Source organism: Pimephales promelas, chromosome 19 (assembly GCF_988280905.1).
Source record: "Pimephales promelas chromosome 19, fPimPro1.hap1.1, whole genome shotgun sequence".
Lineage (NCBI taxonomy): Eukaryota > Metazoa > Chordata > Actinopteri > Cypriniformes > Leuciscidae > Pimephales > Pimephales promelas.
In genome coordinates, this window is record NC_142787.1 from 20858181 (window position 1) to 20879356 (window position 21176).

General features: G+C 40.8%; 1 protein-coding gene across 1 annotated transcript in view; it reads left to right on the plus strand.

Moving 5' to 3' along the window:
* LOC148970798 (uncharacterized) overlaps positions 1 to 20447 on the plus strand; it is a 30194-nt gene extending 9747 nt beyond the window's left edge. The window contains exons 3-5 of the mRNA XM_089123475.1: positions 9083 to 11584; positions 12360 to 12454; positions 19933 to 20447. Of these exons, the coding sequence (XP_088979601.1) occupies positions 9083 to 9321 (239 nt within the window). The 3' untranslated portion in view covers positions 9322 to 11584; positions 12360 to 12454; positions 19933 to 20447. The remainder of the gene's footprint in view (positions 1 to 9082; positions 11585 to 12359; positions 12455 to 19932) is intronic.
* The last annotated feature ends 729 nt before the right edge of the window (positions 20448 to 21176 follow it).

The following is a 21176-nucleotide window of genomic DNA, read 5'->3' on the forward strand; positions in this document are numbered from 1 at the left end:
CTTTGTAGATCAGCACTTCTCTCCTTGTTTCTTTTCATTTGGATAAAAGTTTAAGAAAATGAATTCATGTAAATGTTTGTATCCTTTATATCGACATGACACCGTTTTTTACTGTCCTGAGGAAACGGTCCAAGAAAAGAGCAAAGTTGTAAAGGGTTCCTGACTTTTCCTCTGTCGGATAGTGAACTGTGACTGTCTCTCTGCCTGGTTCTGGCAGCTGGTTGTGGGCAGGGCATGCCCTGTGGCAGTGCCGGGAGGACCAGGGCCTTTGCCTGCTTGTCTCGCCTGTGCTAATGCAATAAGGCCGGGCCGCCCATATGGCACTTGTGGGAACAGTGGGACTCTGGAGGCTGGCATAGAGAGCCACCACTCTGCTGTTAGATATTAAAAAGGACAGGTCCTCAACGGGCTCTGCCCACAGCCGGACAAAGTAATGGATGGGTTTGGTGATTGGACAGCACTTGGAGCGGCCTGTGTGAACCCGCCAATGAGCAAAGCCAAATAGTTGCAGCTGTGAAAATTCAGGCCTGGAGAGTGTCCTTGACAAGTTTTGTTGATGCATTTTCCATTGGTACAATTACAAGTGTAATTAGAATAGATGTTTAGAACTAGGTCCAGACTCCCATTTTTAAAATTGGTGGTGCCCAACAGATCTTTGTGGACCACTTTTAGAAGGAGTGGTCTGATCAACAGGTGACTCTGAAGTTCAATAAACAAGCTTCTCTATTCTGAATCAAGGTGATGATGATGTATAGTCCGTTGTGGTTTGAGGGTGGTAGTACACGCCCAGCAGGACAACAGAATGTCCTTCAAAGGGGAGCTCAAGGAAAAGTTTCCTTGCCAGAATCCATCAATGAGGCTAATGGAGAGAATGTGGATCAAGGCCGGAAAAGATAGTGGACTGCAGTGGGGCGAATCGGTCCACTTGGCACAAATTGTGGCTTGCTGTACGATTTTCTATGTTTTAATGGATAAAACGTGGCCAGGTAGAGCAGTGCCAGATGAGGCTTTAGCAAGTTCATTTCATATATTATACCACACACGCTGTGCACAAATGGAACTTGTAGCAATTTGTTACAAGCCCTAAAAAAAGAAAGTAGATCATTATGAGAAAGTCAGCAAAAAATTTCCTTTTGACATAATGGTGCCTCGTTTTCCTGTATGAATATTCCCGTTCATGCTCATGCCAGACTGCTAAACAGGTCACTCTCCTTCCTCTCCTGCCACCCACCTCCCTGGATCTGGAACAAAAGCCAACCTCCCCATCTCTCCCCCCTTCTCTCCTGTCTCTCTGTTTTATTGGTGACAGCTGCCGCGAAACAAACTCGCGGAGTGAGAGAAATGATGTGTCAGTGGAAGGTCCTTTTGCCTGCGCCGCTAATCTGTCACACGCGGTTTGTTGTTTACTGTTCCTCCGGCTCGCTGACCGGCCGTCGACGAGCGCAGTGCCGTAATGGCGACAGATGCTGACCCGCAGAAGTGTGAATCTTGCCGATTTCCCCCTGCTGCCAACCTGTAAATTACAGCTATCGGGAGTAATTAGACCCGATAAAACCCTTCCAAGCTTCACCCCCCGTGTACCACCCTGACTCGCTCTCGCTCTGTCTCGCTCTTACTCTCTCTCTCTTGGCCTGCCAGTGACACGAGATAGGGGGATTTGAGAGGCACAAGGTTGCTGGCATTGACCGATCCCACCGTTAACCTGTCTCTGACACCTTCTCCCCTTATTACTCTGGCACTGCCATCCTCAACAGGCTATAAGGGACAGACAGTAGACCAGACACAAGAAAAATAAAGCTACGTCTCCACTAAAGCTGCACATGCAATTCTTTCCAGCTACATTTAATGCAGAAAAAGAAGTACTTTTTTGCAATCTTTCATAATTTTTGTGCAAAATTGCAATTTTTATGAGCACTTGAAATGATGCCACTTGGCAAGTCAAGCTGTGCCATTTTTGGCAAGCTGATTGAGCGGAATATGGTGAAAGTCATTGCGGCCATACTGTCCGTTCTAATAAAATGTTGTCCCTCAAAGTGTTCGACTCACTTAGACCCTGTCCCAGATACCGCCCTAAGCCTTTTAGTCCTTCTCTGAATCTAAACTTTACATGTACACTAGACATCCCCAAGTACATGTCATATGTAATTTGGGACTGAATTTCAGAGGCTGATATCAGTTGGACAATACCTGTCACTACTTAAACTAAGTGTTCTGTAATAATTTGAGTTAATATTGCTGACAAACTCAGAAGATAGCCAGTTGTATTTACTCTCTGGAAAAAAACCTAAGAAAGGAGAAACCAGCAATAATGGAATGGCCTGAGAAGATGCCTAGCTGTGGTTTGGCACTTAACCTTTTACCTCTCCATGTCCTCCTTACAAGTCCCGATGCACGTCATTGCCTTCTGGTGCCAGGTCCATAAAGAAAACAGAGTTCATGGCCCTTTAAGTAACTCACCTAGTGCTAAAGGTCACACAGCCAGGTCTTGTCATCCCCACCCTCTCTGTCTCCCTGCTCCCTCTTCCTCCTCCTGCTCTGCCATCCCTCAGTGCCCACTTCCTGGCCATCAGAGCCAATCGCCAACCGGCCTTGCCTCCTCCGCCACCAATGCGGAGCAGCAATCTGTCACCCAGGCACTGGAGGACGCCACCCTGCTGGCCCCCTTCCGCACACCACCGTAATGGCTTCTGGCATCCCACGAAAGAAAAAAGAATAAACAAAAATGAAAAGTGAGTGGTGTAGATAGACATAGACAGAGAAGTCTAAAGGGGCAGTTAGTTTAGGATCACCCCTTACTTACGAACTGCCCCAAGCCACCCTCCTCACTCACCTCCGCTCTGTAAAGCTCTTGCTCATCCACTCCACGCAACCCTGCTTTGGCCCCGTCGCTTTGCACGATACTTCAGTGAATAAATGAGTCGTTTTAATCCGACTGACAAGCTGGCATTGCCTAACCCTGCCCTCCATCTGTACTGGCCGCCAGCTCAGCGGCAGGCCCTGGGCAGCTCCATGTGCCAATCCAACACACACACACACACAGCTTATCCTGGCGGCCGCTTCAGGGACAGACGGGATAGAGCTCCATGCGGCTACTACCCATCCACACCAAAGAGCTATTTATATAAGAAAAGGATTAACTGTCACAATCTTTGATGGACAGCAACATGGATGGAAAAGGGCCTTGTTAATTATTCATTGATTTCTGGTGGTTGGGGCATGTGGAATCCTTCTAGCTTCCTGTGTAGTCACATTGTGTTGAGTTTAAGCTGGCGAATCTTAGGGACCTTGTTTAGGTAAGGGACATCCTGTGATATTCAAATAGTTGAAATATGACTATGTGTTTACTTAGTTTGAGGGGCTTTTAACATGGTGTTCTTGTTGCTCAGTTGATAGAGCATGATGCTAGCAACACCAAGACTGGTTTTGATTCCCAGGGAACAACTAATTAATTGTGTTCTTTAAAGGGTTAGTTCCCCCAAAATTGAAAAATCTGTCATTAATTACTCACTCTCATGTCGTTCCAAACCCTTATGACTTTCGCAACACAAACGGAGATCTTTTTGATGAAATTTGAGCGATTTCTGTCTCTCCATAGACAGCAGCGCAACTGACACTTTGACGCTTCAAAAAGTTCTTAAAGATCTTGTAAAACTAATCCATATGAATTGAGCAGTTTGGTCCAAATTTTATGAGGAAATACTGAATCTGAAGAGACTGAAGAGATCACTTTGCGATGAACAGATTGCATTTAGGCTTTTATTCACATATAAACATTGATCAGTGAACATTAACAGAGGCTTAACCGAACCTGCTTGCTGGGCAAGAACAAACCTCTTACGAGAATCACCCTCATTGGTTTTTGCTGAAGCTCAAACGTGCTGTATAACACACAAGATTGAACCTCATTGGTTCTCGCATATCAAGCGAACATGTTTTAGCTTCCATTTGCCATGACCGATGTGTGACTTGATGAATGTTTTGGACTAAACCGCTCAATTTTAAGATCTCTTTATGAACTTTTTGAAGTGTCAAAGTTTCAGATGTGTAGTTGTCAAAGGAAGGACAGAAAGATCTTAGATTTCATCTAAAAAATAACTTTATTTGTGTTCCAAAGATGAACTAAAGTGTTACGGATTTTTGGGTAAAAATAGCCCTTTAAATTGTAGACTGGACCTGAAATGTACAAAACTACAGCTATTGGGGCTTACAGTATGTAACACATTGGCCAGAATAGTGAATTATTTAATACTATAATATTAAGTAAAACTACAAACTTTGATATATTTACTACATCAAATGTAAAAAATATTTGACAATAGGCAGCTGAAATGAATGCACATTTCTGAGGTGTTAATGTGGCCTTGAGCTGAACGATGCTTAAAATAAATTTAAATTCTTTAAATTCTGTTTTATAAAGCAATTTATGTTTGTCTGTCAGTCAATCAAAAGCTTTCAGCAGTGCTGAGGAATAAAGATTCATATATTTAACCCACGTAGTCATATTTAACATGCTTGAGTTGGGCAAAGTCAGATCCTAGAGGACTTGACCTAGAACACATTGGTACTTAGTAAACCGTTCTCTGAGATTTGTTTTCATGTTAATCGAATGTAAAGAGTTTTATCTGTAAAAACTGTTTAGCTTATAACGCTAGTATATAGGGCATAAAGTAATGAAAAATAAAAATCGCTAGTTAATACCACTAACAAAGCACAAAATAGCCCCACACTAATAGAGTAACATAATGAGGGTCCCTCCATGCAAACCAAACCATTGAGAACGTTGTAAGTGTACAGAGAGTTAAATAAGAAGATACTTTATAAAAACAGTCCACTTTGTCTATACAGGGAGGAGCCATCTTTGGAAAACAGTCTCGACCAGTCGAACCATGAACGCTGTGGCTGGTCGATCAGAATTACGTTTGTGAAATCTAATTAAATGGAAATGCATGAATTATATTTGCTTAAGTCTGCCCTGTCTGGGGAAAGGTAAGGCAAGAGGTTTTTTTCAGTCGTTCATGCAGATCAATGAGCAAGACTTACTGCTGGTGATCGTATAAAATCGTATAAAACTAAAATAGTTGCTCTAACTTATATATCATAATTGCACCAATTTAAAACATAACTTGTCTAGTGTACTTTCTCAGTGGATAACTGTCCATCTGGTCCCTCCGCTATGGGTCGCTGCCTCCAATTTATTTTCGGGACATGAAAAAAAAATTTTGGGGTGTCGCAACTCAACAGGTCCCACTCCGTGCAACACAGTCACTCTGTTCGGTGTCCATAGCTTCACAATGTCCGCAGGTACACCACTATTTTCCCGAAGTACAAGGCTGTGTTGCGGCATTGGCTGCTCTCTCTCGTAGCCCTTTCCACGGAGCTCCTGCAGCTCTTGCGTCAGTATATTCCAGCTCGAAAAGATAAGAGCGTCCATCAAACAAACGGTTCGTCGGATAATCCGCCATCATTTTAGTGTGAATCTTGTGTTTTTTATTTATTTATTATTTTATAATTTTCTCTGCTGCATTCAGTGCTTTCTTCCGAAAACAACAGACCATTTTGAGATTACAAGTCACAGTTCAGCTCACTTGGCGCGGCGTTCGTGGTTCGACTGGTCGAGACTGTTTTTCAAAGATGGCTCCTGCCTGTATACACAAAGTGGACTGTTTTTATAAAATATCTTCTTATTTAACTCTCTGTACACTTACAACGTTCTCAATGCTTCGGTTTGCATGTTGGGACCCTCATTATGTTACTGTGTTAGTGTGGGGCTATTTTGAGCCTCGTTAGTGGTATTAAATAGCGATTTGGTTTTTCATTACTCTATGCTCAATAGTGTTATAAGCTAAACAGTTTTTAGAGATAAAACTCTTTACATTCGTTTATCATGAAAACAAATCTCAGAGAACGGTTAACCAATGTGTTATTAGACCAAAGGTTCATTTTGCGCCGGAGTTTTCATTAACCATGCACGAAAAGGTCATATCACATAATATAGACAATAGATTTTCATCCTTATGTTGCACAGTAGCAGTACAAGCTTGATCCAAGTGAAAGTGTCTAACCCAGATTTTAGAGAATCACACATTCTCTTGCCTCCACTCAGGGGTTAATTCTGCTCTGTTGTCCTTGGCACACTGTGGGCATACTGCAGCATGGCATAGTTCTCTCGCTCGCTCTCTCTGCCTCTATCCTCTCGATCCTCTCCCAGCGGTGGGGGGTGGACAGAAACACTGGCAAATGAAGGCACTGAAACCCTCTGCTCCATTTCCTCTCTGCTCTCCACTTGTCTCTCTGTTTGCTTTGCTGCCTCTTCTCTCTTGGCCAGGTGGCACCTCTTAAACATGGCCCAGGAACGTTTGAGTGGCCGATTAAGCACAGGGCTTTTCTCCTGTGCTGTAATGAGTCAGGTGAGAAAGAGTGTAATCTGTGTCAACCATCATACCATCGATTTCTGTTTTTACACTGATTTAGGGCCACTGATTTATTTCACAGTTTAAAATTAAACCTCTGAGATTATTTACTTACTCTCATGTTGTTCCAAACCCATATGACCTTTTTTTTCTTGTTTGAATACAGTAGGAGAAGTTTAGTGGAAAAAGTGCTCTTTTCTACTATTATACTGTACTACTTTTATAGATAGGTAGTATAATCTTCCTTTCCACTGTAGTCTGAAATCTCCAGATTTACACTGAAATCTCATTCATTCTTCTGATTATTCAAATGGGTTGTGTCCTTATCCGTTACATTGAAAGAGACAATAAAGTTAATCATTTCTGGATTTTGAAAGCGATGGGGAAAGGAAGATTTTCAGGGCTTTAGATTTTGTTTTGTTCCTCACACAATACTAACATGCATGGTTTCATGAGACTTGGGGTATAGCATTAGAGTCATGGAGTGCATGGGTGACATCTATAGTATTTTATGGTGCTTTTTGTGTACTTTTTCAAGCATGACACCCACTGTTTGCTGTATGAAAATGTGTTCTGTGTAAACGTAAATGATGACAGATTCTTCATGTTTCTGTGAACTTCTACTTCAATGAGAAAAACACAAAACCGATCGGCACTGTTTCGTGCATTACCACTCCAATGTAAGACTTCCTGCCGAGCCAATGATGGCTTAGTGTCTCAACAAGAGATCATGACTGTTTGAGTAGCCAGTGCTAAACCGCAGCTGGTGACTTTCTGCCTTTTGATGATGGGTGTTCACATCAGAAGGGCTTGTAAACAGAAGGGGGTGTTTAACAGTCTTTTGTTGAAAAGCTGATCTATCCTTATTTGCATGGCAGTAACAGTACTGTGCCGCAAACTGTTAGCTAAACTGTCTGTTGTTTGTTCTTCTGCGAGGCGCTCGTAATAAATCTCAGTAGGGGTTGACGACACTCATATTTAACAGCCGTGGCGTGATGAAGCTTTTGGGGCTTTTTTTGAAGTACAGCTATAGAGGCTCTTTTCCTTTATAGTGGCATCCAATCAACTCCCAGAGACCAAAAAGCACATCAATTGATTATTTAGGTTACCACCCGTCCGTGACAGCTGTGTAGCAGCAGAGCCCAAATAGAAATAAATGACTTTTTTTTTTCTCAATTAAGTAGGTTAATAACTGAAAATGGCATGTAATGTTTTATTTAACTTTGGGGCAGGGACAGTGAAAAGGGCCAGCACATGTTATGAAGGGCTGAGGGAGGCGCAGTGAGATTCATTTGCTCGAATGATACCCGCCCCTTAGGCCATTCCATATTAAACAAGTGCTTTGTAAGTGTGCCGTCATTACTATTCATCACAAATAAATACTTAAGCACAGAGAGCTTAGTGCCCCGCTGTTATACAGTTCTCCATTATTACTGCGGGCCGGCCGTCTGGCTGCTTGCTTGGCTGCACTGTGCCCAGACTCTTCCTGTGTCCTTCAGCCTTCTGGAGCAACAGAAAGAGAGGGAGGGTGACATATATGCCTGTCCAGCTTTCCTGCCAGTGCCCTTTAAGCAGGTAAGCTGCCAAGTTATGTGTCTCATGGGCTTTGCTGTCCACAAACTGCGCTCTCATACCCCCTTCTCTCTTTTTCTTTTTCCCGCTTTCTGTCTGGCTTGCTTTCTCTCATGCATACACATCTAAAATCTCATTTTTTTTACACTATTCAGTTTTCACCTTCCTGTCATAACCAGGAAAACACAGACTTTTTCAGAAAATGCACAAGCACCAATGAGGGTGGATACATCACCTGCAATATTCAAGTTAATTGTCAATTAATAAAACTTGAGTGGTTCCCACCTAAGTAAAATCACTGTAATTGCATTAAGTGGGTTGTTTCTTTTATAAAAATATAGTTATTCTATTTGGCTTGTCTGAAACCTTAGTCATCTGCCTTGCTGCCTTGTCAGGTAAAGTTGCTATAAAACAAAAGTATAGTGACGTACAGTACGTCACCGTATAGTGACGTACATGCCCATTGCTTGTTCAATGGGCTGGAGACAGATCTGAAAAGGAAGATCGAGTTATGGCATTTTGATTATAAATAAGTAAAATAGGTAAAAATGTTTTTTGAAAATGAAACAATGAATCGCTCACAATGTTCAACAAGGTGCTATTTGAAAATAGATAGGAATTGTCATTGCATGCCAACTCTAATAATGATTTGCATGAAGTGTTTTTGTATTACGGTACTTTCTAAGGAATCAGGCTTTCAAGATGCCAATGTCTTATGGTCTTAAAACAAATTAAAATAAGGTTTAAAGATATTTAGTGACTTAAATGCTTATTTCCCAGTAGAAATTAAGTCATGAGTTATTCATGAATATCCCTTCAAGCACCCTTTTCCTTTTTTTCACCAACAACTGAACCGCATAAGATTTTGGGATAGTCAGTGCCAACCAGATAAATGCATCTTGATAGAAAAGATGTTACACAAATATCGCATTTGGGATGTGACATGTTGCCTACCTACCTCAATAATCACAACTTTTAGATTTGGTCCCCCAAATCTTGAACAGTTGGTTACATCTTTGACAATCATGCACACAAAGACTAGACGCACTGCTGGAGTAAGCCAAACTCCAATCCCTCTTTGCTCTGTGTTTTTTTGGAAGGTGATCTAGCTCATTCTCTTCCCATCCGTCCCAGGCAGCAGTACGCTGGGCTGGGTTGGCCATGCTGCCGGCTGGCTGGCAAGAGATTGGCTCGTGGACTGCGCTCTGGATGTGCACTGATGAATTGCAGGCACGATGCGGGCCGGCAGCCGGCGAGGAGAACCACCAAGCGGCCGTCAGGCCCCATCAGCGTCTACCTCTGTGAAGGGGAAATTGTGAAGACAGCACTGACAACTTAATTTAACACCGAGCTAGAGTGAGACTGCGCACTGGATAATTGATAATGCTGCCACACACGCACACACAAATAGGCGCAAAGACCCACAAAGCGTTTGTCAGTGACAGTAGAGAGAACTAATTCTTTGCTGAGACTAGCCAATTGTATTTGAGATAAGAATTTCTTTCCATCCAAAACAATTAAAAATTTAACAGACAAGACATACTTTTGAAATTCAGCTTGCTGATATAGTTAAAGGGAGTTCACTTGTCATTACTTACTCACCCTCATTGTGTTACAAACCTGTATGAGTTTGAATGCAAAAGAAGATATTTTAAAGAATGTTGGTAACCAGACTGCACCCATTGACTTCCATAGTAGGGAAAAAAAATACTATGGAAGACAATGGGTGCTGTCAATTGTCTGGTTAAATTAAATGCCATTACATGTACAAATTTCAGTAAATCCAGTGCTACTTCATCCCCAATAGCACATTTATCAGTATACTTTGTAAACCTGACTTTGCTTCCTGGCAGACGGATTAAAAAAAAAACTAAAAACCCTGTGTCCTTCTCCCGGAAGTCCGTAAGGTCAGCCAGTTAGATTGGAACTGCCTATTTTGACCGCCTCTAACCATTTTGTGTCCAATTTGCATCAGATGGTCAGACTGTGGGGGTCTATAGAAATAGAAATCTTTATATCATACTTATTCATTTTGCACTTGATTTTATCCAAAGTTATAGCCCATTCAAAATAGGCTGTGCATCTTATCAAAAGGATAATTAAAAAAAAACGTGCATCCGTTTAATTCTTCAGCTGTAGTGCTTTAAACTGACATTGTGTTTACGTCTTTATTCGTCAATGAAATCAAAATTCGAGAAGCTCTAATTCACATATATGTTGTTGTTTTTTTTTTAAAACAGCAATTTATTTTCTCTTGTGTGCGATGGATTCGATAATCTTGCAGGTGGAGATGGAATGCAAGCATTTCCCATGGGCCGAACACTATACCATTCTGAAATATTACATCAGTTTTCGTAGATAAGCAGAGCGGAGTGTGAAGGCTTTGAACAGACCTACCCTGGTCCCTCCTCACACTTCAGGCAGCGCACAGCACCGAGAACTAAATAAAACCCAGGCCTAGCGAATCCCTTCAGCGAGTAAGGCAGCCATAATCCCCTTTTAATTTCCTTTTGGAGCCTTCGCCAGGGCTCCGTCTAAAGCCGGCTGTCCGTGATGACACAGTGGCCCTGGTGACAGTGCAGGGCTATGGGGGTCTTTACAGGGATCCAGGCGAGGAATATACAATAACCAAGCGAGGTCTTTTCAGCCTTTATACGGCCTGCTTTCTGTTTGCCCAGCACTCCGAGGGGGATTTTCTGTGTCATACACACATACAAACACACTCTCTCCCTTCTACCCCTCCTACACACACACAAACACTCTTCCGTCTGTGCGCAAGGCCTTGCACACACACACACACGCTCATTCGGAAGTGGACCCAAGGTAAAGTTTCTCCGTATAAAGCTATTTATAGCTTAATTTATACAGGTTGGCTGTGATGTATGGGTCACATGGCCCGTTCCGCTCAATCCCTCTCAATCCCACAATGCCCAGTGTAATATTTCCTCTTGAACAGCAATTTATTTTTCTCCTGTAGAGGAGTTATTTAAAAGAAAAGGTCTCATCATTAAAATGTATGCTAAAGGGCAGCCGGTGAACGCGACGCACTCCGTTCTCCAGCTGAAACAGAGACGGGAAGAGTCCACGCAGACCGAGAGAGAGAGAGAGAGAGAGAGCACATCTTTGTAACATATTTGCCCAAAAGGTGGGTTCAGACTAACAAAATGGAGAGGGTTAAAGTTATCCCGGGAGATGAATGGATTTCTCCTGACATTTACCGTTGTATGGGGTATATTTCCCACATGTTATATTACGGAATGTGAAGTTTGCGGTGGCTGCGTGCTCTCACACACTTTCAGATATACCGTCTTAGTATCTACTTGTTTTACTTTCATACTGGGAATTCTTTCCATAACATGTCTTTGGAGGCTGTGTTGTAGGCCCTATCATCACCTGAAGACGTTCTCCTGCTTGAGTCTGGCGTTTTTATCCCATCCACCAGCTGAAGTAATTAAAGGGTTATTAGTAAACAGATACTCATGCTCACTTACCACTGCCAACTGTCTCATACCATCTGCTGCCGGTGCGTGCGTGTGTGTGTGTGTGTGTTTGTGCACTTGACTTTAGGAAGAGCTGGAGGAGCAGGCATCTGGGTTCACTGTGTAGGTATCACACTGTTCTAATACATTCGAATATCATCATCCATCCATCCATCTATCTATATGACTCTACCTTTTAGTCTATCATTCTATCTATTTATCAATCTATCTGTCTGTATAGTCTATCATTCTATCATCCATCCATCCATGCATGCATGTCAGATCAAGTCATCCATGTTTAAAATGTGTGTGCGTATTTGTGTGTGTGTGTGTTTACCTATGCTGTGGTTCTGGCGCTGTGTTTATTCCAAGGCAACCATTACTTTTTTATTGCATTTTCAGGCAACTGCATTTTCTTGCTTTGCCTGTATCCTCCACCTTGCCTCTTCACCCCCTCCCTTCTCCCCTCTCCATCCTCACTGTTTTTTTTTTCCCTGTAATATTGAAGGGATTAACCCTGCTGGCCCCTTGGTGGTTACTGTTTCATTTTATTCTTATTAAAATCTTAAGAGCCTTCTTTAATATTCCTGCATGATACTACTTCAATAATCTAGCTCTCTTCCTCTTTCCCTTTGTGTATTTGTGTGCCTGTGCACACCTCTGAGTGTCTGTGTGTGTGTTTCTTTTTCCGCCTGGTATATGTGTTCACAAGTGCACAGCTGTCGATAACCAGTGAGCAGCGTATAATAGATATGATTATTATGAACATGTGCTTGAATTTGTTCACATTTGTGTGCATGACAGTGATTATTATATAGTTATCATAATTATCTAAATTCACGATCCTTCCCATATACTCTGCCTAACAGATGTAATGATGTATTGTTTTTTTTTTCAGGACTTCAGCTCACATGCAATGCTGCAATACTCCTGTTCAGCAGCAAACAGCGATCTACAGAAGACTGCATTGATTTTGTGACACCTCAGGTTTGAGTTGAGTAGTGAACATGAATACTGTTGTCACAGCAAAGCTTGCTGGATCACTCTCTCATTTCTGCATCAGTTTCCATGACCTGAGGCAGATTATGTAGCAATGTGTGTTTTTCTAGCACAAATCACAGAGAGTCTGAAGATGCTCTGAGAGTTTCCTTTAGCAAAATTCAATGTCTTTGTCATCTAGTAACTGTCATCTGTCATTTACTGATCACTTTTCCTTCATGTATGGGCTATATGCACGCATAAATTCCGCATTTGACGCAAGGATGCTCGTCCATTTCCGGTTGTGGAGATTAAAGCGGAGGAGAACCGAGGAAAACGGGATTATGGCAGAGTCTTCAAAATTTACTGTCCTCCCGACTTTGAAACGAAACGTACATACGTTTAGATGTAATTTTATATATAGTTATGTTTATTTCATATAATTTTAAAAAGAAGCATAAACACAACGAGGGGTGTCTGTTTTATCTGTTTTTGTGACTAACGTTTCTTTATTATAACCATGGAGTGTAAAATTCAATATAAATTCTCGGTATTGCATTGGACTCTACGATCGGCGGAAGTTATCGAGCATCCTTAATCCTTCACCGGAAATACCGCCGTGCATAGAGCCCATTGTACAACATTTTTAGGTTTTGAAAGAAAAACTTTTTCAAGTCTAAAAACAGTTAATTATCAAGTCTATTTTGAATTATATATATTTTTTAAATGTATTTATCTTAGACATGTCAATTCCTTAGCCCTGTTTTGGGCTGGAGGATAACATTTTGATTCAAATGTTTGTTTTTACTACCGTAATTTTCTTGCAATTATCGGACACTTTTAACTGTCGTTTTTCTCATTACAAATTTAATTTTATTCCTTGTCAGTGTATAGTCATGACTACTGTGACTCCCAATCAGCACATTTTTTTTGTAAAATGGCACATTTGTCTTAACATTCTCTAAACTATATTTTATTGTGTCAAGAAATTGGCCAATTTCTTGTTTTTTTCTACTTTTCTGTTGACACTGACTGCTTTCTATACTATAAAAGAATGTCAATTTTGTCTAGCTGAATGCTCTTGTGTATCACACTGAGCTTTTTAGATACAGATTACAACAGAAGGCAAAAGTTTACTTGTAAAAGTCAATACTGTAGCTAGCTAGCATAATAAAAGAAAAATGAACATCAGACAGTGCAATTCACTGTTGCTTGTTCATTTTTTCACACTCTATTATGTTTTCCCCTAACACCACCACACATTCTTACATATCTTCCTTTTGCTTTTCCACAGCAAGCAACTGTGAGTTTTTCCAGTTTACATGTTACACATTTCTACAAAAATAAATGTACTGAATACAAATGTATTAAACGGTAATGCTGTAGCTGCTGCCGTTCCTCCGTGTTCAAAAATGGTTGTGATTGTGCTGGGCAGACTCCATATGCTTCCAAACTTTCACCTCTGGAAAGATGAATGTGCATTTAAAATGGCTCATTTATGTAAAATAAATGTGAAATTATTTTTAGAATTTGGAGTTTTCTGGACTGAGAAAAGCCAGAAAAGGTATTTTTGGCTTATGTGGATGAAAGACAACAACTCCCAGAATGCACTTGCTTCACTGCCCTAGGAGGCCACGCCTACCGGTAACAGAGCGCAGTAGTTTAACAATAAGTCTAGGCTACTAGTGATGAGTCTGCCCGAAAATGTGTTTCGAGATCGCCTAAAATGTCCGGGATTCGGCTTTTGCGTTCTACAGTCGCCATTCGTTATGTTTACTGTGGCGAGCAGGACAAGTGAAGGCCGCGAGAGAATGGTGCGAGGGTGGTGGCGTGATTAATGAGCGACACCTGTGAGACGTAACTTTACCGGTCTCGTATCTCTCACGGAGGAGCGGGAATTTTCTTAGCAATGTTAAAACACACATCAACCAATCACTTGTTTAGCGTTCATGTAAACACTACATTCAGATTCACCAATCGGAATGAATTCAGTTAGTTTAAAACAAAAGGTGTGCATGTAAACAATGAATGGCGACTGTAGAAAGCAAAAGCTGATTTCCCGTACATCAACATCCAGACATGTCCGGGAAAAAGAGAATGGTAACCCCTACTACTCAGCTTTCTCCACAGAACAGAGAGTCCCGTGGTTATGACGTAATCGTTAGCCTATTTTTACAAAAATGGCTTTCACGGGGCCATAGCGTAAGATACAAAGTAATGGAGCCTTTAATCCATTGTCATGTTTCTTAAGAAATAAATAATGGACAAATGGAGTCTTTGGACGCCTCAGATGTAAAGTTATTCGCTGTCAAAGTGATGCCAAAATGAATGGGAGTCAATGGAATGCTAACAGCAGGTGATAGTCAGCTACAATGGCGGCTCCCAAGTGAAGCTTCAGTTTCCAGCAGATGGATCACCCCCTTACTACTGACTGTAGTCTTTAGCCTCTGGCCAAAAAATCCTCCGTCATTTTGCGTCATTGGAGGATTTTTTCCAGACAAAAAATACTGTACATAAATCTCTCGTACGAACCAATAGTTCTGAAATCTGAATTTATAGTTTTGAGGGGGAAAAATCGAGCCAAAGCGATTGGGAAAAACAGTAAGATTAAAATTATTTAAATGACTTCAACTGCTCAATAAGCCTTGCTCAAGAACCCTCCCACCCTCATGTACTGTATTTTAGTGCTTGTAAAAGACAAGAATATGTCTCCTCTCTATTCACTGGCAAACAGAAACCAATTCCTCCGCCCCCCTCCACATCCTCCGCACAGAGGTCGAATTGTCAAAATGACTCTTTTTATTACAGTTCATAAACACAGATTCCCCCAGTGGCCTTGAGAAATTTCACATAAATTTTGATCAAACAGACGTCAGCTTTCTTGGTTTTAAGCGCCTGTCACAACGTGCGGAAACAGGCCTGCTCAATCATAAGCAAAGAAAACAGTGGGAAAATAAGAGCAAATGCCACAGCGTCACCATTATATTAAGTCATTATTGTCCCGAATACCCAGGGAATGGATCTCATATGATACAATAAGTTTCTCTTTCATTGATTTTTTTTCTCTCTCCGAATCTCTTGTATGAATCCTTCCTCTCTGGTAAACTTTGTGGCTTATAGTTAATGAGTCCGAATTCACTGGTGCGTTTATGAGCCCTGAAAATAGACAGAGGAGTGTGAGGAAAAAGGTTTTGTGTATGTCCCTCAAATCCCTATGTATTGCGAATGGCTAATGCTTTGTCCCTTCCATTTAAATCCTTTGAGGAGTGACAGCATGAATGTTGATCATATACACCAAATATATAAAGTGTCTAAATATGGTATTATTTATATATTAATTGGTAACTGAATACATTATGAATGCATTATTCAGCCAAAAATGCTATTCTGCTCCATTCCTAGGCAACACATTCTCACCCCAAGGCGTCACCTTTGACCATGCTTCAATATTTGACGTTTTAGGCGCCCTTTAGCGTCACTTACATGACGCGATCCTACGGCGTCATCTAAAGGCCTCATTATGCTTCTGCGTCAACTCCACGGCGTAGCTACGTCGTCACCACTACGGCGTCGTGGCCGTTTTATGCTTCTCCGTGAGGTTGTGGTGCATCGCGGTGCAGTTCGCCGCCAGAACGCTAGGGGGGTTCGCGAATCTGTTTGGTTCCGTGCGCCGCGAGCGAAAGAGAGAGAATGTTGTTTTTGCAGCTGCCAGCTAGAGCTAATCGACGTTGAATAACGAGACGACACAAACTTTATCCCCACAGAATCAACACGGATGTCCAGGGCCCGTTCCACCCATAGACAGTAAAATAAAGGTTCCACCCGAGCTGCCATAACGATACCTGTTCGGAATGACTTGAAGGATTTTTTTCAGTCTCCACATGGAACTGTGCTATGCAGGATAATGTGTCCCGTGGCAGACTTGTTTAGTACTGTATTATCAATGATGTAACCGTGAACATTGTATTGAAAATAAACAACAAACTGTGTTTCAAAACAAACGTCGATTTATTGATTGATTGAAGTTTATTGCGAGCAAAAAAAGAAAGAAAAGAATAAATATATATATATATATTATATACATATATAATACATACTATAGACATATATTAACAATGAAATAAAAAAACAGTTCATTTTTTGTTTAATTCTTTATTTACTTTCTTTATAAGACTATTATAATTATCAGAACGAGGGTGCAAATGTTAAAAATAGCGCTAATAGCGGGAGGGGGAAATCGGAAAAGCTACACTCCTGAATTGATGTATAATCTGACCAATCAAAGCCCTTGCTGTCTGCGTCGCCTCGACGCGTAGTTACACATTTTTGGAGGTGCACGTCGAGCTACGGCGGAGGGGTCGGAGAGGGGTTCGCGTCGACGGATAGGGGTCTGCGGGGGTACGCCGTCGATTCGACGCAGAAGCATAAAACAGGCTTAACTGACGCTAAAGGAAAGCGTCAGTTAGAGGACGCGGTTAGGTTTAGGTATGGGGTGGGGTGGGGGTAGGGTACACGCGATCCTAGGGCGTCATCTAACTGACGCTAAAGGGCGCCTAAAGCGTCAGATATTGAAGCATGGTCAAATGCTTCCCAAGGCGTCAGTTAGGTGATACATTGGGAGTGAGAATGGGCTGTCCTAGGAGTATCAATCATGGTCAATCTTCCTAAAATTCCAATTCAACTTCCTGCGGGGTGTGGCCAATTTCAACTTTGAATTTTACACAACCTTGAAAGGCAAATGATCCGATTTGTGAATGAATCTTTCTTCCGAGTCAAATCTTTTAGTTCTAGTTCACAAAGCTGAATCATTTGTTCATGAATCAGACTGATCCGGTTCTTGATCCTATATGTAGCGGTTGGCTGGACTGGAAAATGATCAGTAATGACTTTTTTTTGGTTCAAGTCATAGCCAATGCTGAAATATTTATAACATTCCTTTGGTTTATATCTTATGTCTTTATTTGAGATGTTTGGGCTGGTAGGAATGGCCAACCTGATCTCACAGCAATTCATACGTATTTTACGAGGAGGCTAATTTGTACAAATTTATACATCTTCACTCGTATGGATTCGTACGATTTGCCCAATATGTATGAATTTCTACGAATGCCCTACCCCTGACCCCGCCCCTATATCTACCCATCACTGTGGTTTAGACAAATCATACGAATTCGAACGAGTGAGGTCGTTTGAATTAGCCACATTTGTACGAATTGGTCATGAGATAGCTTTTGAAATGGATAGCCATTTATATACATCATTTGTACTTCTGATTTGAAAAATTAGAGCATTATTTAAGACTGTCCTGGCCTACATTACCCAGACAATGCCTAAAATGGCACTCTGATAACTGCCAACAATGAGTGTGTGTGGGGGTAACCTTAGAGTCATAGAGATAGAGATGGAGCTGGCAGCGTTAGGTAGGGATATCGGAGAGCACCCTGCTCTCCTTTCTGCCTTTTTTGTCTGAAGGTCGGGTCTATTCTCTCACTCAGAGGCCTCATGGGTGTCCTCAGTGGCTCCTTTAAGATGGCAGTAATTACTGAGGACCCACAGCAGCGCTTTTACTGTGTATTGTTCAAGTGTTTGTTTGCTACTCCACATGAGTGATGGAATATATGTGGGGGTTTTTCCTATTTCATACTGCTCAACCTTGTCTCTTCAAATCTTCTATCTTACCCCTACTCTCCCCCTCCCACTCCTCACTTTTTTCTGTTGTTTTCACTATCTTGTTTCACTTTTTGCCGCTCCATTCTTTCCCTATTCCACACTGGACCTCAGTGCTTTGCATTATTATTTTATTTGCATGTTAAGTTTGAATTTTGGTTGAATAGGAATAATTAAGCGTGCCTTGACCAAGATGGTTGTATAATTTATTTTTCCCACAAATATTAATGAGAAAAAGGTAAAAAGATTAAAGTAATGTAGACATTGATAGCCTAATACATGAGCGGTATTTATATCGTTTTTACCTCTTGTAACCACAGCCACGTCCAAAGTGATTGGAGGGCGCGAGTTCTTCGGTTTCCGCAAGCATCGGAAGTGATTTCTTGTGCGTGTACGTCACTCATTGTTTACACAGAGATTTCGGGAAGTGTTACCTTGCACTGTGAAGATCTAAACATATTTAGATATACAGGAAATCGCAATGGAAGACAATTTCAATATATCAACAGACAATGTTTCATTTTTTCGCAACAACGCAAGAGATCACTTCCGGCGCTTGGGCCGACCGATACGCCTGCGCCCTCAGATCACTTTGACGTGACTAGTTACAAGAGAAGAGGTAAAAACTATATAAATACTGTTTGTTTTCTCGCACAAACCGCTCGTTTCGTGTCTTAGACCATCAATTTGTAGGCTACTTACATTTACGAGTCATTAAATCATGTTTAATTTGGACTTCTCTGAAAATTGAAACTACTGCAGAAACAAAGACACCTAAGCTAAAACATACCAACAATTAATTTAAAGTGAACTTAACATTCCTCTTTTGATATCATCTTTTCATTTGCAACTCAACCCTGCGATGACAGAACTGCTAGTGGTCTCAGCCAACCCAACACACAACTTCTCCATTCAACCATAACTCCATCCAGGACAGCCAGGAGCCTTGTGATCAGTTAAACTTCACAGACCACATTGCCAAAACTACCCCCTCCCTGCAGATTCGCCTTATACAACCCCAGTGAAAAAAGGTATAGTTTATTGTATTTGAAATATATTCCCTTTTTCGATACTATATTGCAACTTTTTACTCACTAATAATTGCACTTTAGTATATTTCCAAAAAAATATATTTTAGAAAAATATATTTGAAATGAAAATGCAGTTTATTTTTTTAAAGTGTATGTATTTGCACTTTATTAAAAATATATATTTTAACAGTGTGCTGGAAATGAACGTTGTAACATTGCGTTGAAAGTATATTGTCAAAATACATTATTGTAGTATTTTGTGCAAAAGTATAGCTAAGCTTTATTTGTCTAATAATTTACATTTGTTATTGAAGACAAAGTATACAATTTGTAGTATTTTTGTATTGGGCAAGTGTCTTTCTCTCCTCCCCTCACTTCCTGTCTATCTGTCCTATCCTAATAAAAGGCGAAAACTCACTTTTTTTTTATAAAAAAAAAAATATATAAAAACACTTATGGTATTGCCTGTATGTTTCGAAGACACTCGTAATACATTTGAAATGTAACTGTAAAACAAATAAAGTACACTTTGATATCACTAATCAAGCATGTAATTAGTCCCTACACAGGCTTAAAGTATACTTGAAGTTGGTCCAATTTTGTACTAAATACACTTAAACTTATGCGTTACTACAATTTAATTACAACTAAAATATAATAAGTACAAAATTAGTTGTTTCAAAATAGCACACTTCAAGTTAACTAATCATTAACACACTTACTGATACTGATACACTACTATACTGATAATTAGTCTGGCTGCAAGTATACTTAGTATTTTTTTTTTTTCTCCAGGGAACATTATGAGGATCAGAAAATGCTACACAACTCCTTGTCCAAGCTCTTGTTCTATCCAGACTGGACTATTCTTGGCAGATCTTCTGTCAAACCTGTGCAACTGATCCAGAATGCTGCAGCAAGAGTGGTCTTTAACCAGCCAAAGAGCACATGTTACACCTCTCCTCATAAAATTGCACTGGTTGCCAATTGCCTCTCGCAAGAAATTCAATTGATGCTTGCCTAATGGCTACAGAACAACCACTGGCTCTCCATACTTCCGACCTACTCCAGACTCTACTTTTGCAGACCTCTGCAAGCGAACGACGCCTCATGGTGCCATCTCAAAGAGGTATAAAATCCCATTCACTGGCGTTTACCTGGACGGTTTCAAGCTGGTGAAATGACCTGTCTATCTCAATCCGAGCTGCTAAATCTTTAGACATTTTCAAGAAACTTCTGAAGGTGTATCTTTTTCGTCTACACTTGACCCATTAACACTTAATATATATTTATAAATTCAAAATAAAAATGCTGTATGTGCATGTCAGCACTTGAACTAGTCACAGCACATGCATTTTGTTGCCCTATGTTGAATTTATTGCTTCTGTTTCTATCTTTGGATAAAAGCACCTGCTAAATTATTAAATGTAAATGTAAATTAGTGGGAAGCAAGCCATTCTGTAATACTCTCCTTTACTCCAAAGTATTAAATGACTTTTCACAGTGCAGTGGCTCACCACACCAGCAGCTAAAAAGGCTCATCGCATGCCACTCTTGCTTCACTGTGGTAAAGATGCATTTATTATTATATTTCTCACCAGATTTTCGAAGACACAGCTCTGCAGCTTCACCATGCAACTCCTTTTTCATTGTGATTCATCACTCCACACACAACTTCCCATATTCTGCCCAAAACATCAATCTGTCTTTCATGTTTTTCTAAGACGATTGCTTTTGAAGTGGTAGCCTACATTTGTTTAAATTTTCATAATTTTCAGACCAATAAGACAATTAATTACTTGGTGTTTAGCCATTTTGGGCTCATTTTCTTTTTTCCAGGAGTGTGTACAAGAAGACAGAGAATAAATTCATACCCATCAATTCAGATTAAAATATGGATATTTGTAAGTATAATAATTTTACTTCATATAGACAATATAAGTGTGAGGAATAGTGTATCGTCAAAAATAGAAACGGGGCGTCCGTCAGCTGTCGCAATGCACCGCAACGTCCGCATCCAATGTAGACAGCTTCGAGAG